General features: G+C 41.3%; 1 protein-coding gene and 1 long non-coding RNA gene across 4 annotated transcripts in view; one reads left to right on the top strand and one right to left on the bottom strand.

Annotated features, from left to right (window-relative positions):
* LOC143699008 (uncharacterized) overlaps positions 1 to 25554 on the bottom strand; it is a 32112-nt gene extending 6558 nt beyond the window's left edge. The window contains exons 1-4 of one of the 3 annotated variants that reach the window (XM_077194245.1): positions 10698 to 10761; positions 9726 to 9842; positions 3884 to 4225; positions 3597 to 3752 (exon numbers count right to left, since the gene is read on the bottom strand). In XM_077194245.1, coding sequence (XP_077050360.1) covers positions 3597 to 3752; positions 3884 to 4225; positions 9726 to 9842; positions 10698 to 10731 — 649 coding nt within the window. In that variant the 5' untranslated portion in view covers positions 10732 to 10761. Of the gene's footprint in view, positions 1 to 3596; positions 3753 to 3883; positions 4226 to 6236; positions 6952 to 9725; positions 9928 to 10697; positions 10762 to 25411 lie in introns of those variants that run through there. The other 2 variants (XM_077194246.1, XM_077194247.1) reach the window with 2 other exon arrangements.
* Positions 11672 to 14159, top strand: LOC143757203 (uncharacterized). The gene is made up of 3 exons (XR_013210441.1): positions 11672 to 11788; positions 13550 to 13623; positions 13718 to 14159. It is a non-coding gene; the product is annotated as an uncharacterized LOC143757203 (long non-coding RNA).
* Positions 25555 to 26721: the final 1167 nt, after the last annotated feature.

Here is a 26721-nt window from a genome sequence, read left to right as displayed (position 1 = left end):
TTCTCTCTCTTTGTTAGGAGGGCTTCGCGTGCTCAGACTTCAGCTGTGATCTTCTGCCGAGGCCCTCTGGGGGGCGGCGGTCTGTGACGGCTGTCTGAGCGCGACCTAGGTCGGCCGCCCTGACGTCGCTGCGAAGGCTGAGGCTGTGCTGGGCGCTGGCTCGCACAGGAGGCTGGCTTTGTCTCTCGCGAAAGTGGCCTGTAGCTGAGCTTGATCGTCGCGGCAGGAAGAGGTTCATGGCCTGCGTGGTCTTCTGTACCTCAGAAAAACGGTCAACGATCCCGTTTACCGCTGGGCCGAAGAGACCAGTGGGGGAGAGCGGCGCGTTCAGGAAGGTGGCTCGCTCAGATTCCCTCATATCCGCGAGCATCAACCAGAGGTGCCTCTCTGGTACAGTCAACGCGGCCATGGCTCGTCCAATGGCTTGAGCTGCGGTTTTAGTGGCGCGGAGACAGAGATCCGTCGCACTTCTCAGGTCTGTAACCGCAGCTGGATCCCGGCCCTTCTCATCCCATTCACGGAGGAGGTCGGCTTGCAGGATCTGTAGCACAGCCATGCGGTGGAGAGCAGACGCGGCCTGGCCGGAGGCGGTATATGCGCGGCCGACAAAGGCGGACGTGGCTCTGCAGGCTTTTGACGGGAGGGCTGACCATGACCGCCATCTCGCGTAGGGCGGGCAAAGGTGCGCTGCGACCGCCTCTTCCACAGGGGGAATAGCCGTGTACCCTTTCTCTGTGGCGCCGTCCACTTGGGAGATCGACGCGGAGGCCTGGGACTGAAGTCTCGAGGAGAATGGTGTATTCCATGACCTCGTCAGCTCCGAGTGAACTTCCGGCAGGAATGGAGCGGGCTTGCTTGCTGAAGCTGCACAGCGGCGACTTTGAAGGAAACAGCCATCGAGCCTGTTCGCATCAGCTCCAGCGCGTGTACGGGTGGATTCCTGGATCGACAAGGAGGCGGAGTGAAGCGACCATTCCTCGCCGTCTGATGCCAGGATGGAGCAGCAGTCTCTCATGGCGTGTCCCTCGGCCTCATCCTCAGATGCAACGGCAGTGAGGCTAGTGAGCGGCAGCTGCGCGTCGGTGAGGAGGGGCGGGGAAGCCGAAAGCGCTTTCGCCTTCCCCGCCCCTCCTCACCGACGCGCAGCTGCCGCTCACGAGCCTCACTGCCGTCGCATCTGAGGATGAGGCGAACCTCAAGGGAGGTTCTCCGGCGAGCGCGCCGCTGAGGCCACAGGTTCCGGCTGTCTCAAGGAACGTCGCTTCTTCCTGTGCGGTCCCACAGAGGGTGGAGTGACTGCTGCGGTGTTGAAGGCTTCGAGTCGAACCCGCAGGGTCGACAGCGGAAGCGCTTCACAGAGCTTGCAGCCCCCGGACGCGAGGGCGAGCTCTGCATGTTCCAGGCCCAGGCAGAGAGCGCAGATCAGGTGGCGGTCACCGTCGCTGAGCGGGGCTCTACACGAGCCGCAGGAAGCGCGAGGCATCTTTAAAAAAACACTCGCTGCTCTTTTAGAATAGGTAGCAAGGTAAAGGATACGTTGCCGGATAGCGTAGCTCGCACGGATGGCTGAAGGTGGCGAAGACGGCCGGCTTCCTCAGTGCTGTCCTAAGCTGGCTGTTCGCTGTTCGACGGTGGCGGTGGCTTCTCTCAGATCCAGCGATGCCAAGAGCTCGCTGAAGACACGAAAAATCAGGGAAGTCAGCCTACAGCCCCTACTTTTATACGCTAAGCCACGCCCATTCCGGCAGGCTGTGACGCTATGAAGGCGCGGGCGCCCTTCATTGGGCGTGACGTCACGCCGGGCTCACTGGTAGGCTGCAGCAGTTGCCCGCAGGGCAGCCAATGAGCACGCGAGATGGCCTGCTCTAGGTCTGCTAGCTGCTGCTCTGCGTTGACAATGAATACAAAATTAAGGATAATTTTTTGGCTTCAATATCTCGAGAAGATGAATCTTTCCCGAAGCGTAAGCTAAACTTAAGCAATACGAGAGAACCTCTCGTAAGAGAACCCCACCGTCCTGAAAGTATCCTACCCACACCACTAAAAATGAAAATCGTGTCATCATTCACCCAGTTGTGTGGATTGACTTGGTGCCCCACAACTCTTTGGTCACAAACATTCTTAAAAATTTGTGTTCAGCAGAACAAAGAAATGTACAAAGGTTTGGACCAACATGAGGGTGAGTAAATGATGACACAATTTTCACTTTTGGGTGAACTATCACTTTAAGTTTTTTTTAGTACATAAAGTAAACTAAATGAAAAAGAGAAAATTTTCTTTGGAAACTATAGCGGAAATAAAAGGTTTTTATATATTTTATTAACAATTTTTCGTGATTTTAGTTTTAGCTAACTATAATAACCATGTTTCACACTCAAATTAGCTTTTTATGATTATACAATTTTTTATCTATTTTAATTCGGTGTTTGTGCAGGTCTAACTTAGCTCCAGAGGGATCCAATCTCCATTACTGATTATTATTTTTATTTTTAAGAAAAGTAAACAGAAATGTCCTTACAAACAAATATGTTAATGTTAAATATATTAATATGAACTGCACAGGCTCAATGATATAAAAATGTATAATATGACATTGGCTGAATAGGAAAATTGTACCAATACTATTTTGTAAATGCAAACATCCAAAGTGTGTTCTATCAGCCAAACACATGGAACAAACACTGATGCTAAATATTGAAATAATATTATCCATACAACCAAATGATAAAATTGAGTATGAGTATGATTGTTATTATTATTATTATTATTATTATTATTATTATTATTATTATTATTATTATTATTATTATTATTATTATTATTATTATTATTATTATTATTATGTTGCTTTCAACATTATTTACCTTGCTGTTTGGGGTTTGCAACTCACCGTTTGTGTACAATGTAACATTTATTTGTATATAAAACATTTTTTGTACAACATAAAAATTATATTTTTATATTATATACTTATTATAAATACTTTTTAGAAGTAATGTTCGTATAAATGTAATTATTAATTTACCTTTTTACTTTAACTGTTACTTTTAAAATTAATGTTAAATGTGTGTTTGAATAAGCTCAACAGTTACACTTCCTGTGCCCTCGGAGGGGCCACACCGTCACAAACTCTGACAAGCTTTGACACAAAAGACCTGCTCACACAGCAACTTTCTGATATTACTTTTCATATTACAAGCACTTGCATCATACAATGCTCAGTTAGTCAGTGAGTGTGTCTGGATTTTTGCATGACAGCGTGCTGTTATTTAGTGAACCGAAGAAAATGTCCAATCCTTCCTTTAAATTAATAATAAATGGACAGGAATTGGTGTAAGTGGTGTCAAAAAAACTAATTCTTAATGAAGTTTTAGTACTTAGCTTTGCAGGAAAAAGTACAGTGCATACACATGCAGCGGACAATAAAGCAATGCAAAATAATAAAAATAATAAAAATAAATTCACAAAATGATCCCATAATGAACCCCCTCTAAAAGGTTCTATGAAGCGCCTGACTGATTCCTTTAAGGTTCTACTGTATGTAGAGCCTTTTCTTCTAAGACTGTAATGAGTCTCATTATTAAAATAAAGCGTACCTGATTTTTTACAGGAGTTCCTCATCTTGCAGAGACTAAAGGTCAAGACGAGGGTCACCAGGACGATGGCAGCGGCCAGGGACAATGGCAGGATTGCATTTGATGCTGGGATTGTGGATGTACTTATAGTCTGGGCTGTTTGAGACGAGGGAGAAACTTCAACAGAAGAAATACAATTAGACTGAATTAGATCAAATATTGTATGAGTTTAATAATCGTGGTCTTCTAGTCTTTTAACTTTATTGGAATATGTAAAAAAAAACAATATTGTGATGGTAAAATCTTACCAGTCGTTGTCTTTTGTAGTTGTCTGACGCTGACGGATAGATCTGTTCCAGTTCCGTTTACCCGAAGCAGGGTAGGAATGTCTTGAGTCACTTCACAAACATAATGACCTGTATGATTTTTAAGTATGTTTGTGAGGTGGAGGGTTGAACAGTTCTGTGTTTGATGCTCTTGGAGTTTTTCCTTTGCCCCTGAATGTTTTGTCTCATTGATGTACCAAGCAACTTTAACTTTCTCCTTTTGTAATTTCTTCCAGCAGCAGGTGATTTCAGCAGAATCTCCCTCATTCACAGTGATGTTAGATGGGCTCTGATTCACAGTCAGCTCCTCACTTGAACCTGTGACTGAGAAACAACAACATGAAATACATGAATGTTTATGGCTGTTCTTGATGTTGTAATTTGTATCTTTAGGGACTTCTCCATTACTCAGACTTGAAACTGTTAGGAATAACTCATTTTAACCTTATAAAATAGGAACCAAAAAAACCTTCATATCTAAAAAACAAAACAAAAAAAATTTAATTGCTTTGTAAATGTATTATTTTTCCAGGATGCACTCCTTTCCGTTATGTAGAATTTTATTATAGCTAAATTGGATATGAAGACCAGGATAAGTTGAAACGTGTCTTTGATCTAAAAAACAAAAATCAAAGTGGAAAAGAGAAAATAACATATACAATACATACAATATTTTGGTTTTTAATTAATGTCTTGTGATAATTATGAAACATAAATAAATAAAAGACCAAAGTCTCTATACTCTTCCAATGCTTTTTGTTGTAAAGTTTTACATTTTGCAAAAGTTTTGGCATAAGTATACCATTATGTGCTATATAGATGATGATATGACACATGATTACTTTATGTAGGTGATTCATCAATAAAAATTAAAACAAACCCATACAACTCATTTCGGTCTAAATATATCAGCTCATATCTGCCATATTTTCCAGATATTGTAATCATTATGATCGCAACATGTAACCATTGCTTTACCAAGCTCATTGTTTGCTTAAATGCATGACGTTAGCTAACTTCATGATGTATATTATCTTAGAACTGTACATTTCTACAATATGGACATTACTTTGAGTCACCTCTGATAACGGATTACTCTTAATTGTAACCAGGTAGTTACTGATTATTTGTAATCTGGATTACGTAATTAACTTCTAAAAATTAAATACTTGTAATTAGATTATATTATATTTAAAAACAACTCATAATCAGAATTAGGTTACTTTTTTATTGATTAAATTACTACTTAATATTCACAAAATGGCAATAAATTATTCAGAATTCTTCTTTTTTATCTTTCAAATTTTTCTTTTCTCAAAGGTTTTGTGGAATTGCACACACAGACCCGCCTTTAGTCAAGTGACTATAATTACATAGAAAATTTTTAATTTAACGTTTCTTTGATTTAATTAGCTTTAATACTTTATGAACTCCCTTCTATTCCTTCCCAAACCCTGGTGTAATGTAATGTTTAATGCGCTTCATTTTGTTGATAACAAAATGGAATAATTTTTCTTTCTCTTTGTATTTTTTTTATCAATATTGTTTTAAGATTATACTATTTAAATCAATGTTATTAACACATTGTCAAAAGTAATCTAAAAGTAATCAAAAAGTAGTCCGATTATATTACCTAAGATGTGTAATGTAATGGATTATGTTACTAACTATAATTATTATGTACATTAGTTTGTATTCAGTAATGGACTACAATTTGTAAGTAATCTACCCAGCACTGACTGTAACATAGAAACATGCATTTTCTGAAAAGCAACTTTGAAATGACACATTGTGAAAAGTGCTATACTGTATACAAATAAATGTGAATTGAACTGTATTGTATAAACATCAGAAAGTTGACTGATTGTTGTTTATAATTCCTGTAAATGTTTCTGTGCGACTTAGTAAGTTTTAAAAAATGTCTTTATGCAATTTAAACGTATACATCTTCCTCCTTCCTCATGCCTATACAGCTCAACCTCTTAAAATGTACATATAAAAATCAACATAAAAAATTATGCAAGTTAATTTGTAAATATCAAAGGCATATAACGAATCAGATAAAAAGTTACACAAGGAAATAGAATTCAGATTATTCTATACATAGCTACAATATGACAGCAATAAATAATAAATAGGTCTTTATTAAATTGTAAGTGTTTATTAAAATAGTGCAATATGCTACAAAATAATGTCTCCAGCTGAATGAGGAAGGCAGCATCATCTCACAACTCTACGAACATTTGATTTACTTTATTTTGCACTAATGTCTAATAGTATCCTTAAAAGTCTGTGCTGGTTTCCCATTCAGGAAGGTGTTTTGAGCGGCACTTACCTGTGAAACAAAGGCATGACATGAGGAACCCACACAGGAGTCTGGAGGAACACTTCATTTCTGAGCATCTGCCGAAAATCCGAACTCTGACTTACTCCCACATCACAACCGTTCACACGCATGAGACACTCGTGCTCCACGCATCTCATTTGGGTAAACCACAACACTGATCTCACATTGTTCTCCCCCGGACACACAACCATATACACAACCCCACAAAAAAACACAGAAAGATTCATGCATGAAGTTGAACAAGACTCTTTTTATATATTACAAATCAGTTTCGATACAATCTACTGTAAGAATTTAGTCACAGTCATTGCAAACCATTAGGGGTCTGCAAACAAGCTATGATACAGGAAGTGACATCATAGACCTGAACAGAACACCCATATCTCCATTTCCTGTCTGTCTCACAGAGTTGAAACAATGCCATCTAGCTCAGAAACTGTCACGTCTTCAACATCAGCCATTAGATTAGTCTTTTCTGAGGTGTCCAGAACAGAAACGGTCTTGTTTTCATTGCCATGCATTGCAGATAAACCTTGTTCAACGTCCACAACTACCGTCTCTTTTTCTTCATTCTTTTCTTCTTCTGTTGTAGCAGCAGTAACTTCAGGTTTCTCTGAGTCGCCCCTCTCTTTCTCCTGTTCAGAAAGTTCCGTTTGATTTCTCTGTGTCTCTCCGGCCTTCAGGTCTTCGTCCAGTCCTTCTTCTGATTCTACATATTTGAATATGAATATATTGAAATATGAATATACATATGCAAATCAATAAGAACTCAGCAGCATTTAAGGGTATAAACTAACTACTTTAACTGTGGTACCAAACCTATTATTTAGATTTGCTTACCACACTTTGTCATAACAAAGAGACAAAAAGAAGTGCATTGGTGCTCATGCATGAAAACAAACGGTCTGAGATGTTGTTAGACACTGGCAATATTCAAATGAACCCATTGACCACAAGTTCCCACATCACTGCTGCGGCTTTAAAATCTGAATATTATGTCAAGGGTTTTAGTGGTCTTAACAAAAGTAAATAACAAAATAAAACTTGGTGCTATGCGGTAGAAAGGCAGAAAAAAAATTATATTGGAGCTATACCTGATAAGAGAAAACAGAGAAAAGGGGCTTTTGTCTTTTTCCAAATAGGTAGGAAACTTCAACACCCATAATGCACTGGGCATGTGGCCATCCAAGGCCACGACAAAGACTAGAGGTTTGTTCGACTTCATGCAGCTCTGCGCAGAGCGATCGGCGACTGACTTGAAGCAACATTGCCTAGCAACATTGCTCAAAAAGTTGCCCTGTGTATCATCACCTTTAGAATAACCCAAAACGCGTCACTCATATTGTTTTGAAATGGGAAAAGCGTAACGCGCAATATGGCAGAATTAGTCCCACCTTCTAAATAAGAGCCAATCGCAGGTTAATAAAGTCATTGCATCACTGCAGCTGCCATTAGAAGCTCCTGTTCCTATACAAACATATATAGCATGCTTGGTCCAGCTGAAAAATGACGTTTTCTGTCATGATTCAAAGGAAACAAAATTTATGAGACAGTTGTTTTCAGATTTCATTGGTGATTTCAAATATGGAACTTAATAGTAAGCCTGGCGAACAGTTTTGGAGAATTTGATGTTTCCCCATTCAAAGAGATAGGAGCTGCACTTGCATGCCCGAGATGTGTTTCAAAGATGGCCACCGAGTGAAATGACTTGTCTTAACCCTTCAAAGTCGATCGACGCGTCCTAGAGCGTCAAAATGCACAAATGTATTAATAACTTCTGAATGGATCAAGGTATTAACATAATTTTTATGTTTGGCCATGCATACTTTGGCCACCCTCAGTCTTCTATGGGCATGCTTGACTTAAGTCAAATACTGCCTTGCTTTAGTAGGAAATACTTCTTAGCCAACTTTTAATCATAATGATGTCAACTTCAATTGTTCATTGGTGCAAAAATAAAAGAGTAAATGTTTAGCAGGAATGAGAAACTGTATTTTTGGTTTCCAGTGAAGGATCCAGAGTGTTCTATGTGCTTGCCATAAGCAGATTCACTGTCATTGGGTGTAAAAGAGTGATTTTGCTTATTTTTAATGTTAGTTTTTAAATGTAATCAAATCATTTATTTATTTATTTATTTATTTTTTATTGCATCATATTTTTATCCTTGAAACTGTAGATAATGCATTTTACAATTCTGGGATTTTATCCTTTTTTTATCTAAATCTTAAAGGTGCAATGTGTAACAATTTTGAGTATCTATTAACAAAAATGCAATATGACATCCATAACTATATGTGCAGTTGTGTATAAAGAATTTATTTAATAAACCGTAATGTTTTTATTACCTTAGAATGAGGCATTTATATCTAAATAGGCGCGGGAATCCCCTTCTATGAAGGTCGACATATTGTGACGTCATGTTTCTACCGTAGCCGAACGCGAACAAACAGCGCTACAGAGCGCGCTTCGTCACTACCTTGAAAGAGAAGCCGCAGAAAGCTAGAAGCTAGCCATAAACACCGTGAGTAATGAATTTTCCATTGTCAGTGGTGTAAAATATGTAGTTGGATTGTTTCATGTAACTTAATTGTTCTCCCTCGCTGTGTTATGGCTTTGCTATGTGGGGATAAATGTGCTGGTTACTTCGTGAGACAACTGATTAGTACTCTTGTCATTGACCGTAAAACAGTTACAGGAATCACCAACCCGTCGATCTTGGAAGCATTTTAAGTCGATCGAGTTTCCAAAATCAGAGAAAAAAGCCTATTGTGTGTAGTAAATGGTGTCTAGGGGGTGCGAGGCGCGCGCGCTGTTACAATTACGTCATTTTTGCCGCACGCACCTTTGGGCTCATGCGGACGCGTCCAGTATAAACAAGGCTTAACGCTTTAACCAGCTCAGCCACAGTAACAGCTCATATTAGCCATCTAAACTTTTACTACCCTGTTAGAAAAATATATAGTTGCATAGTTTCATTTGGTTCTTCTCCCTCACTGTATTATGGGTTTGCTATGTGGGGAGAAATGTGCTGGTTACGTTCGTGAGACAATCAACTAATTACTATTATTATATTACGTATTAAGACCCTTGATCCTCACCTGACTATGGCTTTGTAAACTTTATCCATGATGTGGTTTATAATGGACTGTGGTGGTACAGAAACTTGGTTTACTCTGGCTATTCTCTGCCGTCTCAGACGACGATGTTTTTCCCGTTTGAGACACGGTAGCTTCTTCGAAAGGGAGGGGTGAGCAGTGGGCTGAGCCCTTAGTGTAAACTCGCAACCGAACCGCTAGATGTCGCTAAAAGTCACACACTGCACCTTTAATGTTAAGCATATAGTCTATTTCCAGTTTTCAAATAAATATCTGACTCAAATCAAATGTTTCAATGTTGTGATTCTTCATCTCTGGTTTGTTTGGTAAAGGCTAAACTAAACTACATTGTGAGTTTTGTGCTTATATGTTGAACAGTTACCTGGTTTTGACACTGTTGCTGGTTTGTCGTCCCTGTTCAGGTAAAAGAACGTCATCAGCAAACAGATGAAGGGCAGACTTCTTAATATGTATATTATCACAACCTCACGTGAACTACCTGTGAGAAACAATTGATCTTTTTAAAAGAGGATCTTTTGAGATAATTCTACAAAACTACAAGTAAATAAGAAAAGTTAGTAAACCTGAAAAATTCATAAAAAAAATCTTTTGGATTTATTTCCAAAATCTTTCTTCAGTTATAAAATATTAATAATGATAATTAATTCTGGCACTTGACACTTGACATCTTCTAATTTAAGAATTTATTATAAATGTAAAAGAATATTATTCATTTATTAATTATTTTCTTTATTAGACAGAGACAACACCATTTACACCTGCATTTAGCGTCGTCCATTTGTGATCCGAGAGACCAAAATTGTCGGTCCAACTTTATATTAAGTGGCTTTAAGTACTATGTACTTACATTGAAATTAATAATTTGATACAATGGACTTATTGTGTACATACATGTTTTTACATTGTACTTGTATTTTGAAAATACCTGCATGTAATTACAGCTGTAATTAATTTATGTAATTACATTTGTAATTACACAGTTGACCCTTCCCTTACACCTTAACCTACCCTCAAACCTACCCATACCACCACACCTGACCCTAACCTTACCAGTATCACACCTCAATAGCAGCAAAAGTGGTTTACAATACAACATTAACACAATAAGTACATTGTACTTATTTTTATTTGTAAGTACATAGTACTTAAAGCCACTTAATATAAAGTGGGACCAAATGGTCTCAAACAGGACCAGAGGGTGACAGGAGACCATTGAGACGACAGTTACAAACTGACTCGAAACCAGATCACCAATGTGATCCATGACTCAACACATCCAGACAACACCTGCTGCACCAAAGAAAAGGAATCGTTTTTTTGCATTGCTACTCACTGGTTGCTGGGAGTCTGGTGGGAACCTGGACCATTGTTGGTGGGTCGGAAACTAAATGAACATTGTCCGTAAAAGAGCAGAAGAATTAGATTGTTTTCATTATGCAACAGTCCTTAAATCTGATATTGCCTTATTCACGCAGCAGGACGAAATGCATGTCTTCCAAAATGGTGGTCTTTAAACTGCAATGGTATTGTAACTTGCTTGGTTAAAATTTGAGTTATATAATCTTAGTTGTTGAATGAATTTGAACCATGATTTCTTCCAATGAATAGTACTGTATTTCCTGAATCACTTTTTATACATAATAACATTCATTATTTTTATTTGGGATTTTTTAGAATAGATCAGTTGTAAAAGGCTCTTTTGTGCTGAAATTCTTTCAAGGCTAGTTTTATTGGCAGCAGGTGATTTGAAAGATAATGAATACTGTTGTGCTTAAAAGTTTACACCCCCCTTGCAGAATCTGTAATCATAGAAATTGCATGTTATTTTTTATTTAGTACCGCAATCCAGAACCAACAGAAGATACTTCCATGTATGTAAACTTTTTTTGAACAGGGTAATTATTTTAATTCAGCTATTATTTTGTCTTGTGGACTGTGTGTAAACATCTGTTATGTGAAAACCCTTATGGAAAAGAAGTTTATTCACGTGTGCTTTTAGTGTAACCAGATCAAGTAGGCTATCGATATCTACTCCCTTCCTATAGAGGGAGTTGGGGAGTTCTCAAAGCTGGGGTGGATGTAACTAGGTCAAGTAGGCTATTGATATCTACTCCCTTCCTATAGAGGGAGTTGGGGAGTTCTCAAAGCTGGGGTGGATGTAACTAGGTCAAGTAGGCTATTGATATCTACTCCCTTCCTATAGAGGGAGTTTGTTGCAGGCTAACTTCCCTGCATAGTTTCCCACGCAGGTGTTATGGAGGTGTTTGGAACTAGGAAGTAGATAAAAGCAGCGCACCGTGTTGAGTTGTTTGTTTGGTTGGCCTAGTCAGCGCGCGTCAAGTGCGGCATTTAAAAGTGGGACGAGAGTAATTTATTTATCCGGCGGGCTCATTGCCCTTTGTTCTCAGTCGAGACGCAGGGACGGTAAGCGCCTATTATCGGCGACATTTTATTTATCAAGCACGATGCCTTGAACTGATGTAGTTAAAGCTCCAGTAGGTCACTTTTGTAAACAAATATTTGTTAAAACTGTCATTATGTCCTGACAGTAGAATATGAGACAGATAATCTGTGGAAAAAATCAAGCTCCTCTGGCTCCTCCCTGTGGTCCTACTGCCATTTGCAGAAATACACCGCTCCCGGTCAGAAACAACCAATCAGAGCCAGGAGGAATGTCTTAGCAGTGTCAATCACGCTCGTGTACGCGCTGATCACCCCTCTCTTGCACAGCGCGAGCGCGTACCGTCGTTCGTGACTCTCCTGTTCGAACTCGTTCATCCAAATGAACAAATCTTTTTTCGAGTCATTTCGCTCATTTAACGAACGAAATGACTCGAAAAAAGATTTGTTCATTTTGAACGACTCTTTTTCGGAGTCATTTCGTTCATTCAACGAACGAATGACTCGAAAAAATATTTGTTCATTTGGATGAACGAGTTCGAACAGGATTACGAACGTGCATCACAGAACAGAGCAAGGCGAGCATTTGTGCTTATAAAACTTAAAGTTTTGTATTTATTTTTGATATGACCGATCGTTTCGCTAGATAAGACCCTTATTCATCGTCTGGTATCGTTTAAAGCCCTTTGAAGCTGCACTGAAACTGTCATTTGGTCCTCGAAACGTTTGTGTCCTATTGAAGTCCATTATATGGAGAAAAAGCCTGGAATGTTTTCATCAAAAAACTTAATTTCTTTTCGACCGAAGAAAGAAAGACATGGACATCTTGGATGACATGGGGGTGAGTAAATTATCAGCAAAAGTTTTTTTTAAAGTGAACTAATCCTTTAACGTTATCTTACTAGCTATTTATAACTTATAGAAAGTGTCATGGTTCTGCCATCATGTCCGTGATTTTCTAGTATTGCGGCAGGATCATGACAGACCCATGTTCTGTGTGCAAGCACATGGCCTTGTGTTTTGGTCATGTGCTTGTGTTGTCTCGTCTATTTACCCCGCCCCCTTGTTATCCTGATTTAGTCATTATTGCTTTATCTGTGTCACCTGTCATGTCATGATTAGTCTCCCTATTTTATCCCCTTGTGTTTCGCTGTCTTTTGTCGGTTCATTGCCAAACGTTACTGAGTATCCTGTCAAGTCTAGTCATTATTAGTAGCCTAGTCATTGTTAGTATTGTAAGACGCATTGTTTGTTTCTTGTTCAGTCTTTTTCTAGTACTGCCTTGTCAGTCTTATATCCCTTGTTTCGTCTGTTTTGCCCCCTCGTGGGTTTTTGTTTTCTGTTTTTATCCTTAATAAATCCTTTGTGAGTCATCTGCTGTCTGCGCCTGGGTTCTCCTTCCATCCACATAACAGAAAGAGTGCAACGTTATAAAGTTACATGTATTGCAAAATACATAATGATTTGAGGACCAAGTTTGTAGTCAAAGTATGGGCAGGCCATAGTCAATGTATTGATATTGTTGATGTTTCGTCCCTATTAGTGAATGTTCCATAACTGTTTATAATCCGCCGTCATCGGTGGCCCTGCTTACTAGCCTGCGCGTTCACGGCAGGCTCCGCTGTGGGGGAGGAGCTGTGGAGGGAGGGCTGTAGCGCAGCAGAGAGCAAGGGGGTTGGACCTGTGACTTGTGCTTGTTCAAATTTTCAGGCTAAGTCAACATTTTCTTCAAAACTCCCTACTGCAACTTTAAGTCACACGCTAACGTCTCTCTTTTGTTACCAGCGGTGAGCGGGAGCAACGAGAGCTTTTCATTTGCACTGGCGACATATTCCTGTCCGTCGTGGTAAACTGGAACGGTAAGAACCTTGTTTTTAATTGACTGTTGCGTGCAGGTTAGGAAGCTCGGTAATCGAGGACGCACTTTAATAGAGCTATCTTCCTACGTTTTAGTCTCGTTGGTCACAAACGGAAACCTAGTTGCCGAGCGGGGACCCTTAGTGCAAGGTACATGGATGTAATTATGTAATTTAATGCATTAATGTGAGAAAGACTGTACTATTTGTTGTGCCTTCTCTGCTTAAATGTGGTGAATTACTGCTGTGGGAAAAAACAGATGTTATGTATTTATTCTGTGTGGTATGTTGTGGGTGGGATATTATACAGTGGGAAACACTCTTTTAGCCCAGGGAAGGACAATACAGATGGAAAGAAACTTGTGCAGTTGGTTTTATGCTATGTGTGCTTATGGTATGCTTGTGATTTGTTGCAGAAACGGAGTGTTCTGGGGTGTAATTGCCGCTTTCTCCCCCTTTTTGTAATTGTAAGAATTATATGGTACCTCCAAGGTTTATTGTACATGCTGTTTATTATTTGTTTTGTTTATTCTTTTCTTTCTTTCTTTTGAAGGGATGGTTGCTAACTGAGATTGAGGTGTTCGTTGCACTACGTTTCTGTGTGATAGCGGGGCATTGCTGTGGGCCATGGGTGTGCCGCTGGAATACTGTAACCATGCCATTTGTGATAATAAACTGAGAGTATAATTTTGGTACATCAGCCTTTGTCTTCTTTTTAATTCTTTAAGATACCTGCTGAAAGGAAAAAAATAATGTTAGTGAAGTCTGGTTTCATAATGTTACATCTGGCGTAGTCGGCATAGGATTCTAAGGCTGGTTACATAGAATTTTTTTTTCCTTTTTTTTTCCTTTTTTTCTTTTGTTTCATGTTACATTATCATATCATTGTGATACTTGGAGGTACAAGGTTGTTGTGTGGGGGGAGAAAAGCGGCAGTTCACCGTCTTCAAGGAGAACGTGGTTGGAGACTTGTTAGCAAGTGTTCATTGAACCTCGGCCGAGATCATGTCTTCTCCACCTGGTATGATGGAACTGCACGAGCTAATGGACCAAATTCGACAGATTCAGGCTGAAAATGAACAATTGAAAGCACAGAGACAGGATAGAAACAGGGATATTGATGCTTCTACTTCTAACAGTGAGTCTCGTATAACATCTGCCTCTACTGATCCTGAACAGTCTACATCTAGTAGTGCATCTGGGGCTACTTCGATTCCTGCATGTTATGTTTATGTCCCACGAGAGCGTAAATGTTCTAAATTTACTGGTAAACTGTCTGTTGACCTAGTCACCTTAGATCAATGGGTCACTGAGGTTCGTAGATGCCTCGAGGCCAGGCCTATGTCTAATGCTGAAAAGGTGTTGTTCCTTTATGATCATCTTGATGGGGGGGCAAAAGCAGAGGTTGAGTTTCATAACTTCAGATAGAGATACAGCTGAGAATATTTTTAAGATTCTTACTGAAAATTTCAGCTGTTCTCAGTCCTATGTGGCCGCCCAATTGTGCTTCTTTCAACGACACCAGAAGGAGGGGGAGTCCTTACGGGATTTTTCTCATGTTTTAAAATCTTTTATGGATGTTGTAATAAAAAAGACACCTGGGGGAATTCTAAATCATGACTTAGTGCTGCGTGGCCAGTTTGCTGAAAATGTAAATGATGACATGTTGAGAAGGGAGCTAAAAAGACTGCTTGCATTGAACTCTGAGATGAGTTTTGTTAAACTCCGCAGCATAGCCATTAAATGGGGGGATGAGGGGAAACAGGGAACGAGGACTAGACCTAAAGCTTTTTCTTTTGATACTCCCGTATCGGTTGGGGGTAGTCGGGGTGCAGATTCTAACGCAATCTCGGCGACCAACACTGAAATGATAGAGCTAAAGGAATGTCTACGGCGTCAGCAGGCCCAATTAGATGCCATTTTGTCACAATTAAATTCATCTCGCCCCCAGGCTAACCCAAGGAGTGTAGGAGACCAGTCGATGGTAGGCCGATTTGTAATCGCTGCAACAGAGCAGGTCACATTGCCAAATACTGTCGTATCGATCCCAACTCAACTAATGTAGCAAACCGGGGGGTGGGGCAGAGGGCTGTAGCTCAAAATCAGCTAGTGGAATCACCCGCTCCTCCGCAGCCGCAGGAAAACTAGCGCCCTCAGGTGTGGAGAGCCAAACACCAAGGGGGGCTCAATTAGGCTCTTGTCACTTGGTTTTTGATAGCATGCCCCATCTCATAGGCCAGTGTCCAGTGGTTCATGCCTGGATGGGGGGGGGGGGGAGTAGTTTCATGTTTGCTGGACACAGGCTCTATGGTCTCCACAATAACGGAAACATTTTTTTGGGAAAAAAAGTTATCGTGCAAAAGAAAGGGGGAGACCTTGGACTCTGTGTTGACTACCGGCTCTTGAATGCGAAGACGAGGAAGGACGCCTATCCACTCCCCCGCATAGATGAGTCCTTGGATGCACTGACTGGAGCAAAGTGGTTTTCAACGTTAGATCTTGCCAGTGGGTACAACAAAGTGCCAGTTGCTGAAGTGGATAAGGCTAAGACAGCATTTTGTACACCTTCTTTTAAACTAAAAAATAAGTATAATTTCAGTCTACTTTTTATGTACTTCTCAGAAATATACTTTATGTACTTCTCAGAAATGTACTTCAAATTGCACTTAAGTATACTTGACTTATACTGACAGAAAAGTCTAAGTATATTTGGCCTACAGTTGTTGATCGAGATATACTTAAAAGTATAATTAAGTATTCTTGGCTTATACTTGTGTTTACTATTTTGATTGAGTAGCTTATTAAATACTTTTTTAAAAAGATAATATTACACACTGTCTTATAAACTAACATGTTCAGGTTTATAAAGTAACAAGCTTTCAGGTGGAATAGCTTATAGTGTACATAAAATAAGCATGGAACTGAACCTGATCTTGTACACAGCGATAATAATCCGTTACGAAAAATAGGTTTGAATAGGAAAAGTGTTCTATTAGTATACTTCTTTTCAACTAAAAATAAGAAAGCATACTTTGTCTACATTTTATATACTTCTCAGAAATATACTTAAAATTACACTTCAGAATACTTGACTTATACTGAGAGAAAAGTCCAAGTATATTTGGCCTATACTTGTACTCAATATTTTGATTGAGATATACTTAAAAGTATAATTAAGTATTCATAGTACACTTGGCTTGTAGTTGTGTTAACTCTTTTGATCGAGTAGCCTATTAAATATACTTTTTTACATAGTTTTTCAAATACAGTCTTATAAAACTTACATTGTTTGAAAATATTGAGTAAAATATTGATATAAAACAGATATGTTTCTATTCAGCATATCTGAATTTTTGTGTTGGCTAGTCCACTGGTTGTGTACTTAGGAATTTACTTTAATTTTACTTTACTGTTTCCCAACCATTGACTGCATTTTCCAGCTATCCATGTTTTCACAGTTATACGATATTTCACATTCGGGCGCTATGACACATCTTCTTGTACAGAATCTCCAGATCAAAACACAGGAGAAGAAGCTGAAACAAGTGACAGAAGATTGCTCACTCAAATGTAAAATCACGTGATCATCAAACATTAAACAGCGTGTAAATCAAAACTGCTTAATGTTTCCAAATGAAATGAAGCGTTACACATGAAGAGAAAACGACTGTGAAGCTTTGGGGGTGTTGGACTCGATCTACTCCATCTGTGTTTTGATCATCGTCCTGATGATCAAGGCGTAGTCTTTGACAAAAATTGGATTTTTTCATCTTTTTTTTAAATGTTGCCTTTCTTTATGAAACTTACCAACATTCAAGTGTTGATAAAAAAGAATGCATGAAGCTAATAAAATGTTTTTAAAATTAAAGTACAGTTAAAATTATTTTTCAAGTATAAAAAATAACATTTGAACATAGTAGTATAGGCCTACTGCAAGTGCAAAAATAATATAGTAAACTATATGTATAATGTTAAGTTCACTTTGTTGTGAACTTTTTCTTCTAAAGTGTAGGCAACTCAGAAGCGAAGACCAGGAGACTCGGGCGTATCTTTTAAGAAGGTTTCTTTATTGAGAACATGAGCTGTGCGTCTATGTAGTCTTCCAAGCTCGTCTTGAGTCTAACTAGGTTCCCCGGTTCCACCTGACCAAGTGTCGAGGTGTCCATGAGCAAGACACCTAACCCCAGCTGCTCCCGACGAGCTGAGTGGCGCCTTGCATGGCTGACACCGCCGTCGGTGTATGAATGACTGAGTGAATGGGTGAATGAGAGGCAAATATGTAAAGCGCTTTGGTGGCCATTGGGTCTGTGAAAGCACTATATAAATGCAGTTCGGCTCACTTCGCTTTTCCACTGCGTGGTATGACTCGGCACGGCTCGGTTCGCTTTAGCTCGGTTGCTTTTCCACTGCAGTTAGTACCGCTTCAAAGTGGGTGGGATTATGACTGATCATTATAGTTCCCTTTCAAGGGAACTCGAGCTGCGTTTGAGACGCGGTGGGAACGCTCTGCGTGATTACGTCGTGAAGCACGTGTAAAATCAGTCCAATGGAAGCCCGCTACGACATAGGTGACGTCATAGACCAGGAAACTATAAAGCAACCCTGAAATCATACCTCGATAGCTTCTGTACCTTCAGCAAGCGCTCTCTGTATATCTGTCCTTGTCTATTTATTGTTGTCTGTCAAGCCCCTTATATATATATATATATATATATATATATTTATATCACTATGGCAAGCAAGAAAAGTTATAAACCTTATGTTGTGCCCTGCCCTCGTTATATCACGGGTGGGGACACACATCGTATGTGTATTGCTTGTTTGGGAGTGGAGCATGCCCAGTCAGTCCTCGAGGGGGCTGACTGTGAGCATTGCTTGAGTTTGTCTATGAAAACTCTCCGCTCTCGCCGGGCGTTCTTTGAGGAGGACGGTTCGGTTCGCGCTCCCCGAGGTGCGGGTCCCGCTGCTGCCGAGGCACAGCGTCGACTTTCATCTTGGGGTTCGCAGATGGATCTAGTAGCGGGGTTTGAGATGGGCCCCGCCCTTTCTCAGCCCTTACCTGCTGGATTCGGTGTCTTTGCCCAGGAAGGAGCCCGCTCTGCGGCTTCTCCTTCCCAGGCTGAGGCACCAATATTACGGCTATCCAGTTCTGAGGATCTGGATGTCGGCGGTATGGGGGATATTGAGTGTTCGCCAGCTCATACACCTGCTGATGAGGAGCTTATGGAGGTTTTATCTCGTGCTGTTACTAAATTAAATATTGAGTGGCCAGCCGATGATTTCGATGTTGAATCTAGAAAGAGTCTTTTAGATGAACGTTATTTAACATCTAGATCACGACCTCCTCGTCGGGAACTCCCGTTTTTTCCCGATCTCCACACCGAGGTGTCGAGATCGTGGATTAAACCGGCGTCTTTCAGAGTGCATAACCCACAAACTAAGAATTATAGTAAAGTTCAAGGGATCGATCATTATGGTTATTTGACTATGCCTTGTGCTGAAGACACATAACGAGCTATCTCTCCCCTGAGTCTTCTTCTTCTCTGAAAGCCCCGACGTTACCCACCAAACCATTAAAAAATACATCTTTGTTGGTGGGTAAAGCGTATTCGGCAGCAGGTCAGGCCGCAGCATGTTTGCACACTATGTCGATTCTCCAAATTGTGTTGTCGATAGGTTTCAAGAAAATAAGAAACAAGCGGCTGCGTTTCAGAGGTTTCTTCCTCGCCGGTCTATTGTCCCCGAGGCTGCTCGTAGTATAAAGTCTGAGCAGCCTCGTCAGTCTACGAGCTCCGCTCACAGAGTTAAAAAAAAAAACAGAGCGTCGCCGCTCGGGCACCTCCTCAATCTACGGTTCCTGAGTGGCGCTCGCAGCCCAGACCTGTTAGGGGTAGACAAGATCTGAGGACTGTTATCTCTAGGAGAGCTTGGGCTAAGAAGAAGTCCTGACGCCAAGGCTATCAGGCTTCTGAGGGTGGTCCCCTCAAGGGAGGAACGGTTCCGAGGAACCGTCCCTCCTTGGCACCCTCCGGGGGGCGACTCTCCGAGGAGAGCCGCAGCGCTGCCACTTCGGTTGTTCCCTGCCGGTTCGCCGCTTCAGGGCGCCGAGGTGTCAGCGTCCCCGTGCAATCCTCTGAGGAGGGTTGTAGAACGGTCAGTTCGGTTGTTCCCTGCCGGTTCGCCGCTTCAGGGCGCCGAAATGATTGTTCAATCAAATCCAGAGGCCAGTCTCGAGAGACTGGTTCCCTTATCGGAATTTCTGGCAGCGTGGAAACTACTGCCAAATATTTCTCTATGGGTCCTGCACATAATAGAAAAGGGTTACAGAATTCAGTTCGGTTCTCGTCCGCCCAGATTTCAAGGAGTCCTCCCCACGGTGGTGGACTCACAGCAGGCTCTGGTAATGGAGCAAGAAGTACTGACACTTCTTCGAAAGGGAGCTATAGAAAGGGTTTCTCCTTCCAGCAGAGAGTCAGGGTTTTACAGCCGTTACTTCATTGTTCCAAAGAAGGATGGAGGGCTGCGTCCTATTCTAGATCTGCGCCAGTTAAACAGCAGGGTTCAGAAACTCAAGTTCAGAATGCTTACACTCAAACAGATTGTATCACAGATTCAGTCCGAGGACTGGTTTGTCACAATAGACTTGAAGGACGCGTACTTTCATGTATCTATCCATCCTCATCGCAGGAGGTTCCTGAGGTTCGCTTTCGGGGGCGAAGCATACCAATATCGGGTTCTTTCATTTGGCCTAGGTTTATCTCCCCGCACTTTTACAAAAAGCGTGGATGCAGCTCTGGCTCCGTTGAGACTCCAGGGCATCCGCGTATTAAATTACATCGACGATTGGTTGATTTTAGCTCAGTCAGAGCAGGTGGCAGTTCAGCATCGAGATGCTGTTCTGTCCCACATAAAGAGTTTGGGGTTGCGGCTAAACACCAAAAAGAGTGTGCTCCTCCCTGCTCAGAGGACCACTTTTCTAGGTGTAATTTGGGATTCGACCACAATGCAGGCACGCCTGTCTCCTGCTCGTATTTCTGCGATTCTCACAGCCGCAAAGAATGTGAAACTAGGCCAGTCACTCACTGTGAAACAGTTTCAGAGACTGTTGGGTCTCATGGCAGCTGCGTCCAACGTTATTACTTTTGGCCTTCTGTACATGAGACCCCTGCAGTGGTGGCTCAGGACCAAGGGGTTTTCTCCGAGGGGAAATCCGTTCCGCAAGATCAAGGTCACGCGGCTATGCCTTCGTGCCTTGGCCTTGTGGAAGAAACCTTGGTTCCTCGCCCAGGGCCCAGTGTTGGGGGCTCCTTGTCGACGCGTCATGCTTTCGACGGATGCTTCCCTCACGGGATGGGGGGCGGTCATGAGTGGCCGCTCGGCGCAAGGTCTGTGGCAGGACCATCAATGTTCCTGGCACATAAATCGTTTGGAGTTGATGGCGGTATTTCGAGCACTCAAATATTTCCTGCCAGACCTGAGAGGCCATCACGTGTTGGTCCGCACAGACAACACTTCGGTGGTCTCCTATATCAACCATTAGGGGGGTCTGAGGTCACGTCATCTTTGCAAATTGGCCCATCAGATCCTCCTATGGGCCCAGGGGAAGTTATTGTCGCTCAAGGCGGTATATATTCCGGGGCATCAGAATGTGGGAGCAGACATTCTGTCGAGACAGGGGCTGAGGCCCGGGGAGTGGAGACTTCACCCAGAAGTGGTGGAGTTCCTGTGGGAAAAGTTCGGTCGTGCTCAGGTAGACCTTTTCGCATCATCAGATTCAACCCATTGTCCCATGTGGTTCTCTCTAACGCACCCAGCTCCTCTCGGTCTGGATGCTATGGTGCAGGTGTGGCCGAGGCTGCACCTGTACGCCTTTCCCCCGATATCTTTGCTTCCGGGGGTTCTGGAGAGGGTTCGCTGAGAAGGGGCTCGTCTGCTACTAGTAGCCCCTTATTGGCCGACCCGAGTTTGGTTCTCGGACTTGGTGTCTCTTCTGGACGGCCCCCCCTTGGAGATCCCAATCAGGGTGGACCTCCTGTCCCAGGCCGGGGGCACGATATTTCACCCTCGGCCGGAGTTGTGGAAACTGTGGGCCTGGCCTCTGAGAGGGCCAGGCTCAGGGAGACCGGTCTTTCGACCGATGTTGTAGAAACCATTCTTCAATCCAGAGCTCCTTCCACGAGAAGGCTGTATGTGCTAAAATGGAAACTTTTCACCACGTGGTGTGTTGAAAGTCAGTTAGATCCTGTTAACTGCCCTGTTGGTTCAGTTCTTGATTTTCTGCAAGACCGTTTCTCGGCCAGGTTATCTCCTTCCACCCTAAAGGTTTACGTGGCGGCTATATCTGCCTACCACACTTCTATTGGGAGAAATACTTTAATTACTCGCTTTCTCCATGGTACATTGAGGTTGAGACTTGCACTGCACTCTAGAGCACCGGCTTGGGACTTGGCCATTGTACTCGAGGGTCTGGCTTTAGCTCCCTTCGAGCTCATCGAGGAGGTTTCTGAAAAGTTCCTCACTCTAAAGACTTTATTTCTCCTTGCTATCTCATCTATCAAGAGAATTGGTGATTTACATGCTTTGTCGGTTGCTCCTTCATGTCTGGAATTTGCACCTGGTATGGTGAAGGCATTTCTCTACCCCAGGCCGGGTTATATTCCTAAGGTCCCACTGAATGTTGGGGGCCCAATAGTGCTGCAGGCCTTTTATCCTCCACCCTTTAATACCCCTGACCAGGAACAGCTTAACCTGTTATGTCCAGTCCGGGCTTTAGATGCCTACGTTCACAGAGCTGCCCTGTGGCGTAAATCTGAGCAACTATTTGTTTGTTTTGGGTCACTCAAGAGAGGATGCCCTGCATCTAAGCAGGTTATGAGTAAATGGATAGTCGAGGCTATTTCATTGGCTTATGAAGCGGCCGGACAGCCTTCACCTATGGCTGTGCGGGCCCATTCTACTCGGAGTATGGCGGCCTCTATGGCCTTAATTTCGGGAGTTTCCCTTCTTGACGTGTGTAATGCGGCAGGATGGTCCTCTCCGCATACATTTGTCAGGTTTTATGACCTTGACCTCTCCACTCCTGGGGCGAGGTTGCTTGCTTCTTAGTGTGCACAGGACCTCACACAGAACGGGCATTTGTCACTATGGCGTAGTGGGTATAGGGTTCCCACCGCGTCTCAAACGCAGCTTGAGTTCCCTTGAAAGGGAACGTCTCAGGTTACCTATGTAACCCTGGTTCTCTGATAGGGAACGAGACGCTGCGTTTGCCTGCCATACTTCCTGCATGCCCTGATCGACTTGCTTCAGGTTTTTCAGAAGCTATCGCGGTCTGATTTCAGGGTTGCTTTATAGTTTCCTGGTCTATGACGTCACCTATGTCGTAGCGGGCTTCCATTGGACTGATTTTACACGTGCTTCACGACGTAATCACGCAGAGCGTTCCCACCGCGTCTCAAACGCAGCGTCTCGTTCCCTATCAGGGAACCAGGGTTACATACGTAACCTGAGACGTTTATCCGCTCCTCGGCAACTAACAAGAGGAACGTCTGCGCTTCTCGTCCACTGACCACGATTCAGCAATTTCTTTTTTGGAAGTTTTTTTCTTCAAGCAAGTCAGCAAGTAGTTTTTAAAACATTGGAGGCTGTTACTGGCTATTTAAATCTAGCGGGTTTGATGTCTCGCAAATACAATGACGCTGGTAGTGACGATTCTGTCTGTCTGACCAATCAGTGATCTACAGTGCTCACATTTTAGTAACGGTACGGTACGCTTGGAACCTCAACAGAGGTGGTACCATTTAAAGCGAGCCGTACCGTACCATGCAGTGGAAAAGCGCCACAAGTGAGCCGTGCCGAGCCGTACCGTACCATGCAGTGGAAAAGCGCCAAAGCGTGCCGTACCGAACCGAACCGTACCGTACCATGCAGTGGAAAAGCGACATAAGGCAGTATACACTACAGTAGAGTTCATATACCTTTAAAGGGGGAGGAGTTACATATTAGTGGGGACACTCTGAAACAAAGCATGTAAATTATGTTTAGAAGTCAGCGAATTACCGGTCCTAATCCAATCAGCATAACTATTCAAACAGTGAGACTCAAAAGCAGGAATGGCAAAACTCTCCCGCTGAGACAGAAGCTACCAAAGTTTCAGTAATCTGCTTACAATAGAGAGAAACAGGAATAGCAGGCTCGATAGAGAGCAGTAATCTGACAAATACAGAAAACAGGATTTGCCGGACTCTCTTGTTGGAAAACTGTTTCACAGCAAATATCATCACCATCATAACCTTAAATGCTAAATTCAGTATACGAAACTGTCTCAGTTTATGTACTATTGTATTGGAACTTCAATTAAACATTTAATAAATTTGTAACACTACAACTTAAAGAAAACTTGTAGTATAAAACTACTAAACTAATAGTTTACTGAGAGTATACTTCAATGTGTACTTTCATAAACTAAAAATTTGCTCAAAAAACTATAAAATAGTAAACTACTAGTATACCCATAAGTTCACTTTCAGCACAAATGAGAAACGTAATCATGAACTAGTTGTGCATTTAAAGTTTACAAATGTTACACTTATAGTACACTTAAACAAATACTTTTATATAATAAAAGTGGGCCAATTTAGTCCCAAGCCAAGCGGTATTAAAATAGTACAATTAAAAGTTTACTACTAGTACATATTGACATTAGTATACTTACTACATAATTATACTTAAAAATAAACTTGAACATTATTTAAGTATAATTCATAAAATTAACTAGAAGTATACTTCTTTTTCGTAAGGGACAGCTTATTCAGAACAGTAAAAAAACACAATATGCCATTTTTTATAATCCCTCTTATTTTATTAAAATTTTCGCAGATTCTGCAAAGTGTATGTAAACTTTTAAGCACAACTGTAACTGTGTTCTATAGTCTTTTAATAGTATTGGTATTTGTAGGACAAATAATATTGTGACAGAAGAATCTTACCAGTCGGTGTGGATGTACGAATAGTCTGGGTTGTTTGAGACGAGGGAGGAACTTCAAAAGAAGAAATAGACTGAATTAGATCAAATATTGTATGAGTTTAATAATCGTGGTCTTCTAGTCTTTTAACTGTATTGGAATATGTAAAAAAAAACAATATTGTGATGGTAAAATCTTACCAGTCGTTGTCTTTTGTAGTTGTCTGACGCTGACGGATAGATCTGTTCCAGTTCCGTTTACCCGAAGCAGGGTAGGAATGTCTTGAGTCACTTCACAAACATAATGACCTGTATGATTTTTAAGTATGTTAGTGAGGTGGAGGGTTGAACAGTTCTGTGTTTGATGCTCTTGGAGTTTTTCCTTTGCCCCTGAATGTTTTGTCTCATTGATGTACCAAGCAACTTTAACTTTCTCCTTGTGTAATTTCTTCCAGCAGCAGGTGATTTCAGCAGAATCTCCCTCATTCACAGTGATGTTAGATGGGCTCTGATTCACAGTCAGCTCCTCACTTGAACCTTTGAATAAGAAATGACAAACAAGCCATAAACATTTGCATTTTCTCATTTAGCAGACACTTTTCTCCAAAGCAGCTGACAAATGAGGAAATATTTATGTGTTCGGACAATATTTGTCAATATACTGTACATTTGATTTGTAGAAAACATTTGGACTGTACAGGGACATCTAGAGAAGCTAGTGAGATGTGTATGCATTTTCAAATGTCTTTACCCCAAGATAACAAAAATAAAACACAAGTATTTGAATAACTAGTATTTTGAGCAGGTGTTTAGGCTGGATGAAGCTCTTACCTGTGAAGCAAATGCAGGAAAACATGAGACCACAGATGAGAGGGCAGAAAAACTTCATTTCTAAGCATTTGATTACAAATGCAAACTAACAAAAGCGCTGACAAATCCGCTCACATTAAAACACCATAACTTCCTGGACTTGTATCTGTGTGCCCCAAGGTGCAACACCCCCCCCCCCCTCCCCTATTTCTCTTATATCTTCTGGTTGATCTGCAGTTACTTTAGGAGATCATTGTTGTAATATTTACCAAAAACTGTTATTTGTTCTCAATACTCTCAAAATGGACCTAACTTAACCTAATACTTTTGCTTACCTGATCTATCTCAGCTACTCAGTGAATTGTTGCACCAATTAGATTAAAAAAGGTTAGAGAGAAAACTAAAGCACCATGGTACAACAGTTCTACGCATGTTATCAAGAGAGAAACCCGTAACTTAGAGCGTAAATGGAAACAAACTAATTTAGAGGTCTTTAGAATCGCGTGGAAAGACAGTATGTCACGTTATAAAAAGGCTCTAAAAGCAGCCAGGGCTGAGCATCTCCGCAAACTAATAGAAACTAACCAAAATAATCCAAGGTTTTTATTCAACACCGTGGCTAGACTAACAAATAAACAAACATCACAAGAGCAAAATATTCCGTTACAGTATAGTAGTAATGATTTTATGAATTTCTTCAAAGAGAAAATAGAAAGCATCAGAAACACAATTGTAAATGTACAATCTTTGATGGTGTCTTATGATTCAGCCTCAATTATCGCCCCTCAAGAACAACTACACCGCTTTACAAATATAGGACAGGAAGAGTTAAATAAACTTATCATTGCATCTAAACCAACAACATGTTTATTAGATCCAATACCCACTAAACTACTGAAAGAAGTGTTACCTGTAGTGGAAGAGCCTCTTCTCAATATTATTAACTCGTCTTTATCTTTAGGTCATGTTCCAAAAATATTCAAACTGGCAGTAATAAAACCTCTCATTAAGAAACCGCAATTAGATCCAAATAACCTAGCAAATTACAGACCCATTTCAAATCTTCCATTTATGTCTAAAATACTAGAAAAAGTTGTGTCCCCTCAATTGTGCTCTTTCTTGCAAGAAAATGATATCTATGAAAAATTTCAGTCAGGATTCAGACCGCATCATAGCACAGAAACTGCGCTAGTTAAAATTACAAATGATTTACTTTTAGCTTCTGACCAAGGCTGTATCTCAATACTAGTTCTACTTGATCTTAGCACTGCGTTCGACACTATAGATCATTAAATACTCTTGGATCGACTACAAAACTACACTGGAGTTCA

The sequence above is a fragment of the Siphateles boraxobius genome, unplaced genomic scaffold, assembly GCF_051911475.1.
Source record: "Siphateles boraxobius isolate OS27281-9 unplaced genomic scaffold, OSU_SipBor_1 11, whole genome shotgun sequence".
Lineage (NCBI taxonomy): Eukaryota > Metazoa > Chordata > Actinopteri > Cypriniformes > Leuciscidae > Siphateles > Siphateles boraxobius.
This window is presented reverse-complemented; position numbering and strand designations above follow the sequence as displayed.